The sequence below is a fragment of the Miscanthus floridulus genome, chromosome 9, assembly GCF_019320115.1.
Source record: "Miscanthus floridulus cultivar M001 chromosome 9, ASM1932011v1, whole genome shotgun sequence".
Classification (NCBI taxonomy): Eukaryota; Viridiplantae; Streptophyta; class Magnoliopsida; order Poales; family Poaceae; genus Miscanthus; species Miscanthus floridulus.
The window spans coordinates 139,192,813-139,202,099 of record NC_089588.1 but is presented as its reverse complement, the minus strand read 5'-3'; the positions used below and the strand labels follow the sequence as shown (position 1 = coordinate 139,202,099).

Below are 9,287 nucleotides of genomic sequence, written 5' to 3'. Positions count from 1 at the left end.
TAGACGAAATACATTCAGGTTGCTGTGGAAATCATGCCGCTTCAAGGACACTGGTTGGCAAAGCATTCCGTACTGGATTCTACTGGCCAACCGCTTTGAAAGACGCAGAAGAGCTTGTCAGAAAATGCAAAGGTTGCCAAATGTTTGCAAGACAAGCCCATGTACCAGCTCACAATCTTATCTGCATTCCACCCGCTTGGCCTTTTTCCTGCTGGGGGCTAGATCAAGTAGGACCCCTGAAAAAAGCAAAAGGCGGCTTCGAGTACATCTTTGTGGCAATTGACAAGTTTACCAAGTGGATTGAATACAAACCACTCGCGAAATACAGCGCAACCAAAGCAGTCGAGTTCATCCAAGACATTATGCACCGCTTCGGCATGCCAAATCGAATCATCACAGACCTAGGCTCACCCTTCACAGCTACAGAATTCAAAAGCTGGGCTCAAGACTGTGGTTTCAGTATAGACTACGCGTCCATTGCACATCCAGAAGCCAACGGACAAGTAGAAAGAGCTAATGGACTCATACTAGCCGGATTAAAACCAAGGTTATACGAAGAACTAGTGGACTATGGGTCCAAATGGATTGAAGAACTACCGAAAGTAGTGTGGGGGCTACGAACTCAAATAAGCAGAGCAACAGGCCACTCACCTTTCTTCCTAGTTTACGGGTCAGAGGCCGTACTACCCGCCGACTTGATATGGACATCCCCGAAAATAGAACAATATGATGAAGGAGAAGCAGAACACACAAGAAGATTAGAACTCGACAGCTCAGAAGAAGTCAGAATAAACGCTACCCTCCAAACAGCTAGATACCTACAAGGTTTAAGACGGCACTACAACAAGAATACCCAATCTCGATCACTACAAGGTGGAGACTTAGTGCTAAGAAGGATACAAAAAACTGATGGACGACATAAGCTACTCAGTCCTTGGGAAGGCCCGTTCATTGTCACAAAAGTCACTGGACCCGGCACATACAAGTTAATGACCGAAGATGGAAAAGAAGTCAGCAATACATGGCACATCAGCCAGCTAAGAAGATTCCATGCGTAAAAACAACTCAGAAAAAACAGACATGCAAGCCGCAAGGGACCTACGTTCACAACCAACGAAAGACAATACTCTTCAAAAACATATGTATTAGTCTATACTCATGATCAATAAAGATAATATTCATCCACAGCATGCCGTGTCATGACTTCCAACGGGTTGTTTTCACGAAACAAAAAGCAAAATGGCTGAAAACATGCCTGAGCATTCCGGCCGAGAGCAAAATAGCTGAAAAGATGCTTGAGCCCGCCGATGAGGGTAGCTAAAAGCTAACACCCGAAACAAAAAGCAAAATGGCTGAAAACATGCCTGAGCATTCCGGCCGAGAGCAAAATAGCTGAAAAGATGCTTGAGCCCGCCGATGAGGGTAGCTAAAAGCTAACACCCGAAACAAAAAGCAAAATGGCTGAAAACATGCCTGAGCATTCCGGCCGAGAGCAAAATAGCTGAAAAGATGCTTGAGCCCGCCGATGAGGGTAGCTAAAAGCTAACACCCGAAACAAAAAGCAAAATGGCTGAAAACATGCCTGAGCGTCCCGGCCGAGAGCAAAATAGCTGAAAAGATGCTTGAGCCCGCCGATGAGGGTAGCTAAAAGCTAACACCCGAAACAAAAAGCAAAATGGCTGAAAACATGCCTGAGCATTCCGGCCGAGAGCAAAATAGCTGAAAAGATGCTTGAGCCCGCCGATGAGGGTAGCTAAAAGCTAACACCCGAAACAAAAAGCAAAATGACTGAAAACATGCCTGAGCGTCCCAGCCGGGTGCAAAATAGCTGAAAAGATGCTTGAGCCCGCCGATGAGGGTAGCTAAAAGCTAACAACCGAAACAAGTCGGCCGAAATTTAACTTCAAAAGACCCTCCAGCACTTCGTTCCGAAAAGCAAGAGGCTCGGGGGCTACACTCAGTGTCCAGATAGGAAAAGAACGAGTGCCACTCAAGAAAGCACTCGGATGCCGAAGTTTATCAAGGCAGCATTCTATACCGAGTCATTTCACATAGCGCAGGCGAGGAGTCATTTCACATAGCGCAGGCGAAAGGTCGTTAATGCAAAGCACTCGACGCATCACAAGGGAGAAAGAAAAGAAAAGTACTCGACAAGTCGAGAGGCTTCGTCAGAATAACGCGCAGAGTTATTTTACGAAGCAGAGACAGGAACAGGACAAAGTACTCAGCAAGTCAAATAACTTCAACCGCACCCAGGCAAAGAATACATCAACAAAATAAAGAATCTTCATTTAAAAAGGAGTGCAATATTACAAGAGAACGCTCAATTGAGTCAGGCATTGTCATCAGAAAAAGAAATATCAATACTTAGACTATCTACAACTCTACTGGCCAGATCTTCGACTTCAGGCTCCATCTTTTCAACGGCGTCGAGATATTCTTGGCTTTCAGCTTCTTCCGCTATCTTGGAGAGGGGCGCCTCTGGAGCAAGGACCCGGACCTGGGCCAGCACATTCTTGGTACAAACTTGGGCACACCTCTTCGCGAACTCTTGGAAACGAGTCGGAATCCGGGGAATGAACTGCGCCCAAGATTGCCCGTCATCCGCCGGAGTCCGAAGGACATCGGCTACTGAACGAAAAGATTTCCACAAAGCATTCCAATTCTCAGTAGCCGTCGCCAGCTTCCCGGACAAGTTTTCAATAGTTTTTTGGGCCTGCACAAGATCTCTGTCAGCTCCGCGCCTAATCAACCTAGCAAGGGCAAGTTCTTCCTCAGCATGAGTTATTACCTCCTCAGCTTTATTATGACTAGAACGGACAAGAGCTTTCATTTCTTCAATACCCTCCGAGAGCTTCTGCTTCTCAACTCGGAGAGCTAGGCAAGACACCCAAGAACAAGTCAGCAGGAAAACAAGTCAAAATACAAGAAGAAACAGGCAGAACCCACGGCACCTTTGCATTCATTCTTCGCAGACTCCACTGCAGCATCTCTCTGCTTCTCCGTCTCCACTACCCGGGCGCGAAGGGTTTTCTCCTCTTTCTGATGCACTTGGCGCTCCGTCTCCAACTCAGCCCGGAGGAGGTCAAGATCGGCTTTCAGAGCGTCCACCTCCGAAGACAGCTTCCTCTCATTCTCAGATGAGAAGAAGAAGCCAGAATGATCGCGAGAGAAAGACTGAGCAAAAAAGAGGCAAAGAGAGACAAGACGTAAGGGTAAAAGAGAAACAAACACGCAAAAAGAAATAGCAATAAAACCTACCTGAAGTTTCTCACCAAAAGAAGACGCAAGGGTCGACAAGCTCCCCCAGGCTGCGGTCAGCTCCGATAACCGATGAGTGGCATCAAACTGTTGCACCACGTCACCAGAAATCGAAGGGCCGCCGGAAGCAAGAGAAGGGGAAAAAGAAGCCGGCTGGGGTGAAGCAGGAGCGACCAGAGCAACCTCCAGGGAAGCCGGAGCTAAACCCCCAGAAGAACCCGGCGCGACGGCCACAGTTACCTCCGGAGCGACCAAATCCGCGACTCCGCCAGGTAGCTCTGAAGCCCCCGCCGCGACTTCATCAACAGAATGTTGTGAGTCTCGAAGCTCAGAACTTGTTGGCATGACGGGAGGCAGAGAAGAAGTCGATGAAGAAATTAGAGAAGACGAAGCACTGAAAAGTGATAAAAGGAAACACCAATAAGAACCAGAGGGAGGAAGATAAAAGCCAAAAAGATGAAGCAAGAATCTACTCACCCGACTACTTTTTTCTTTGCGAAGCCAAGAGAAGGCCTCGCAGGGGGAACCACGACGGCGAAGACGTCCCCGCCGCCCAGCGACGGGAGCGGGACAGCCGACAGCGGAGCCGCGGAAGAAGTCGGGGCTGGAGCGGTGGAAGAAATCCGCACCGAAGGAGCAGTACAGCTCGGGGCAGAAGCAACCAAAGAACTCGACCCCGGAGTTTCGGAAGAGGTCGGCGCGAGAGCCTCGGAAGAACTCACACCCGACCTCCGATTACTTCAAAAAGTTCAAGACTAAGATTAAAAAACAAAGAGGAAAAATTCAAGCCGACAAGAATATGAAAAACGACTCACCGCCGCATGATGAGAGGAACTTCATCATCCTCTTCTTCCTCAGCCAGCGAAACCAGAGCACCCGCTGAAAAAGGGATGAAAAGTACTCGGTTCAAGAGAGAAACATGAGAATAAAAGAACAAAGAATACTAAATGTGCTCACCTAAGAGCATGCTAGCAACAACTGGAGTACCTGAGGGAGTACTTGGTTTGCGAGGCTTCTTGGAGACAGGCAAGCCAGATGAGGACCCGTCCATTCGCCCCCTCTTCGGGACACTGCGAGGACCGCGAGGGACTAGACGAGGAACATACTCTTCATATACATCATCAAGTCTGAAAGAGACCCCAGGAAGGGCCGTAAAAGTTTGAGACTTACTAATTGCAGAAGTACCGGCTGAACGATCCCCAGCCTCCGCCACAGCAGGGAGAACATCAAGGGGGATCGGATCAACAAAGTTCCGCCCAAGCACCTACGAAAAAAGACAAAACACCAAGACAAGGAAAAACTAAGCAAGAACGGACGCAGAAAGAGTACTTAAAGAACTCAAATAAAAAGAAAAAGGAGAATAGGCAACTCACAGCCGGGGGCGGGTTGTTGGCCGAGTACTCAGGGACGGCAGGAGGAATGACGCTCACTCCTTTCAGCATCTTCTGAAGGCGCTCGAGTACCTCCTCACCGGTCAGCTCAAGGGCTGGGACCATGCGCGAAGGATCCTCGGCCCCAGAATACTCAAAGCCGAAATGTTCCCGCTCTTTCAAGGGCTGAACCCGGCGACGAAGGAAACTTGAAACAATACCAAAGCCGGTCAAACCTTGCTGTTTCAGCATGCTAATTCTATCAAGGAGTGGCTGGATCGCTTGAATCTCAGCAGGTGACTCAAGCTTCTTGTCCCATCGGTCATTAACCACGGGACCAGATCCGGAGTGAACGACAAGAGAAGGGATCAAATTGGCGGCGTAAAACCACTCGGCACGCCAATCTTTGACAGAATCGACCAAGTCGTAATCAAAAAACTTGATTTTAAGACCCTGGCGAAACTGAATCCCGCAACCGCCGAGGGCACTGGTTTCCTCACGGCGGGGTTGAGGTTTCAGGCGAAAGAAAAAGCGAAAAAGAGAGAGAGAAGGAGGGATCCCAAGGAAGGCTTCACAGAGATGAACAAAAACGGAAAGATGGAGAACAGCATTGGGGGTTAGATGGTTCAGACTAACCCCGAAATAGCCAAGAAACTGATGAGGGAAGGCGGAAGCAGGAAGACAAAGTCCGGCGCGGACAAAAGAAACGAAAAGGACAATCTCACCAGGACCCGGAGCCGGAACCCGATGCTCGCCCGGAACTCTCCATTCAGCGATGACTTTGCTTTGGATCAAGCCATCACTAACAAGCTCGCGCAGCTGGTCTTCGCCGGTCGTCGGAACAGGCCAAACCTTCTGAGCCGCCCTCATGGCCACAAACTCCAGATTTTCAATCAGAGACAGGGATGACTCCTCGTCCACGAAGGTCGCCTGAGACTTGCTCGCGGTCTTCTTCTTTCCCATGAACTGGCGGAAGCAAAGAAGGCGCTAAGGAGGACGAAGCTAAAACAATGGCGCTCGGGCAATGACGACAATGACGGCGGCGGGTTTCTGAGAGCTAGGGTTTAAAAGCAAGAGCTAGATGACAAGGGAAAGGAAGATAAAAGGGTCTTTAAATAGATTTCTCAACGATACAAACGGCCCATAAGGCCCGTTAAAGCGCAGCGTGGAAACGCAACGGTCCATTTACCGACGCAGCTAAAACGATGGAGGGCACGAATCCACACAACGATACAAACCAACGGGCAGATTTCAGACTTATCCGCACAACACCACAGCAGGATTATCAGATAACTACAAGAACAACTCGTCGAACCGAGAAGAAAGAAAGGGCTAACTCGATAGCCTCATGAACGACAGGGATCACAACAGAAAGGTCAAAGACAACTAAGAAGACAAGATTCGTTACATTACAAGCGACTTCAAAAATAGAAGATTACAAACCTTACAAGACCCGACGAACTCGGCACCACGAAAAGCAAAGTAGCAAAGAGGAACACGGGCACGACTAAGCTCTGGAACGACTACGTGTCCCAAATTGCTACTCGGAAGGACAAACCGCCATCAGCTACACTGTTTTCTTCAAAGGACGAACGCAGTGCATCCAAGGCGGAAGTCGGCAGCACGGCAGGGCAACATGGAGCAGAGAAGGCCGGCGGGCATCTGTCTACCCAAGACCGATGTGATGCTGGATATGGCGTTGATCTGCACCGGACGGTCTCAAGACAGGCGACGAGGATCAACCCAGAACTGCCGGATGAAGGAACAAAGCCCACATCACAAGACTTCCTCCAACTACCACCACGTACATCCTGGCACAATGCTGTCGCGGGATTAGCCTACCTCTAATCCCTATCACAAGACTTCCTCCAGCTACGACAAGACACACAGGAACTACAAAATACGCCCGGGGGCTGCTCTACTTCACAAACTACCATGTTCACAACCAAGAAGTTTTCAACAGAATGGCCAATGGATGCAAGCAAGCACTCCGGGACAGTACTTATAGGCCAAAGGATCGGCGCACATGGACCAAGGGTACCAACGAAATAAACCCAACAAAGGACACAGTGAAAGGACAGGACTCAATAATGGATGACTCAGGCGAGAAGAAACAGTACTCGAAGACGAGCATATTCGGAAGAATATACCAGCACAGTACAACCCGTGAACAAAAGGCATTTACACTCAACCACCACCACACAACTACATCTGACAACAGCAGACTATCAAAAGAATACACCAACACCTCGCATCCGATTCCTTCCAGAACAAAACAACACGGTTATACGCTCAAAAAAAAAAAAAAAAAAAAAGAACCCGGATTGAAGAAAAACGACTCAGATAAGTTGAGAACAGAAATCAAGACAAAAAAGAACTTGGATTGATCAGAAAACAACCCGGATAAGGTACGTACAAGTTCAGAAAGAACCTAGACGAAGTGCAAAAAACCTGGAAGAGGTACATCAAGAACCAGAGAAGTCTAGAAAACGACCTGGATGAGTAAAAACAACTCGGAAGAGCATCACGACTTAGTCAAATCAGAAAACAACCCGGATAAGGTACGTACAAGTTCAGAAAGAACCTAGACAAAGTGCAAACAACCTGGAAGAGGTACATCAAGAGCCAGAGAAGTCTAGAAATGACATGGATGAATAAAAACAACTCGGAAGAGCATCACGGCTTAGTCAAACACTAAGCTCGGGGGCTCAAGTACTCAAGACTACAACAAAGACAACACATCAAGACCCTTCATCCGATTTCTATTCTAAAGAAAAGTACTCGGAGAAGGCTCGGGGGCTGCGGCATACATAACCCCCAAAAATTTTTTTGAAGACAAGAATCTGGACCCTCCAACTTTTGCAAGCAAAAGCAAGAGGCTCGGGGGCTACACTCAGTGAGTGCAATTTTTACGAAAAATTGCACCCACCCAAAAAGAACTCAGAGCAACCAAGAAGACTAAAGGGACCCTCTGGCTTCTTGTCCCAACAAGCAAGAGGCTCGGGGGCTGCACTCACTGAGTGCACTTTTATTCAAAAGTGCACATCAGCTGGAGAAAAGACGAAGAAGACCATCTCAAGACTTCACTTCAAGAAAGAACCCGGAACAAGTCTACAAACAACCCGGCCCTTGAAGCTCAATCATGAAATGCTCGGGGGCTTGTCGATGCGGGACCCATAAGGTTCCCCACGGAGAAGAAAAAAGAAGACCTAGTCCAACTAGGATTTCCTACATGTAATCCTATTAGGACTAGTTACACGTAATCCTACTAGGATCTCTACTTTGTAACCGACTAGGACTCCCGCCTCTCCTGAACTATATAAAGGAGGGCAGGGGTCCCTAGATCGGCAGCTAACACACACATAGACAACAATTGTACGACACAACCCTTGACAATCAATCCAACGCAAAGGCTAAAGCCGACTGGACGTAAGGTTATTACTCGATCTACGATCGAGGGCCTGAACCAGAATAAATCGACTGTGTCTTGCGTTAACCATCGAGTTCGGCATACGCCGAAGCCCGAACATACTGCCCCGGGTACCCCCGTGGCAGGCTATCGGTGGTAAAACATCGACACTCACCGACCCTGTTGTTCCGGAGGTGGATGCTGGTGCACCCCATCGGCGTGGGCAGCTCCTGCCTGCCGCTCTTCTCCCTCTTCTTCTGGAGGGTGACGGCAAAGAAGTGCCTCCATAGATCGAAGTGGGGGCTGATCCCTAGGAATCCCTCGCACAAGGCGACGAACGCCGCCATATGCTAGATCTCGTTGGGATTGAGGTGCTGCAACTCGATCTTGTAGTAATGAAGTAGCCCCCGAAGAAATTTGTGGGCGGGGGTCATGAACCCACAGTCATGGAAGTGGGCGAATGACACCACATAGCCATCGGGCAATGACGATAGCTCCTCCTCGTCGGGCAGTAGCCGCTCCTCGATCGAGCTCCATGCACAGAGAAGACCGCGATGAATGAGACCTTCCATGCGCTAGAAGGTAATGTTGGAGTGGCACCACGGATCAATTGGAGGTGGGGACGGTTGGATGCGGGCTCAACACCGGCGGGGATACAGAGATGGGGAACCCTAGGCGATTGGTGGCTGCGGGCATGGCTGCAGAGGCAAAGAGGCAAGGTATAGAAACCTGGGGGCGAACCCTTTGCTATTATAGGGGCGACGGATGCGTGGAAACCAACCGTTCGCCTAGATCTCTGCGCCTACCACTATCTGCAACAACGTCCTGCAGTGGGAAGTGCGCACGCAATCTCTATCTGTTCCCTCAGAAAGCTCGCCAGACATTTTGCCTTTCTAGACAGGCCATGACTCATCACAAGTAAGAGGGATATGGATCAAAAACACCTCCATGGCCCGCCCGGCCCTAGGAGTTCAAAGGACTGGCCCATCAACGTGTTCAACAACCGCACCGGGCACCCTTAGAATAGGGGATGGTAAGGGATGGGCCCACAAGCAGCCAGTACCCAAGTGCATGAGCTCCACAGGCATCCCAGCTCACGTTTGAGTCTCGGCCAGTCATGATCCATGGTTTTACCTCGAAGAAAGGCGCATAGCCATCAGGACCACTTGAACGGACCCGAGAACTATACGGATCGACCGCTAAGAACCTAGAGTCGATCACCAAGCTGGTCCTGGCCAAATCCCCAT

General features: G+C 49.3%; 1 protein-coding gene across 2 annotated transcripts; it reads right to left on the bottom strand.

The window, feature by feature from the left end:
* Positions 1-2,284: 2,284 nt before the first annotated feature.
* Positions 2,285-4,650, bottom strand: LOC136483104 (WEB family protein At5g55860-like). Of its 2 annotated transcripts, XM_066480208.1 has the most exons (7): positions 4,432-4,650; positions 4,249-4,350; positions 4,077-4,140; positions 3,262-3,655; positions 2,955-3,177; positions 2,792-2,877; positions 2,285-2,716 (listed from the first exon to the last, which is right to left on the bottom strand). In XM_066480208.1, the coding sequence occupies exons 2-7, from the start codon at positions 4,310-4,312 to the stop codon at positions 2,333-2,335; spliced, it is 1,215 nt and encodes a 404-aa protein (XP_066336305.1). In that variant the 5' UTR covers positions 4,313-4,350; positions 4,432-4,650; the 3' UTR covers positions 2,285-2,332. The 2 variants fall into 2 exon arrangements, with proteins under 2 accessions (XP_066336305.1, XP_066336304.1); XM_066480207.1 differs by having other exon boundaries at positions 2,285-2,877.
* Between the last annotated feature and the right edge of the window lie 4,637 nt (positions 4,651-9,287).

Coding starts and splice junctions, on each gene's coding strand:
- LOC136483104 (XM_066480207.1), bottom strand. CDS start 4,312: ATGGACGGGTCCTCATCTGGCTTGCCTGTCTCCAAGAAGCCTCGCAAA. Junction 3,656..4,076: donor GTTCCTCTCATCATGCGGCG/GTGAGTCGTTTT, acceptor ATCACTTTTCAG/TGCTTCGTCTTCTCTAATTT. Junction 2,878..2,954: donor TGCGAAGAATGAATGCAAAG/GTGCCGTGGGTT, acceptor TGTCTTGCCTAG/CTCTCCGAGTTGAGAAGCAG.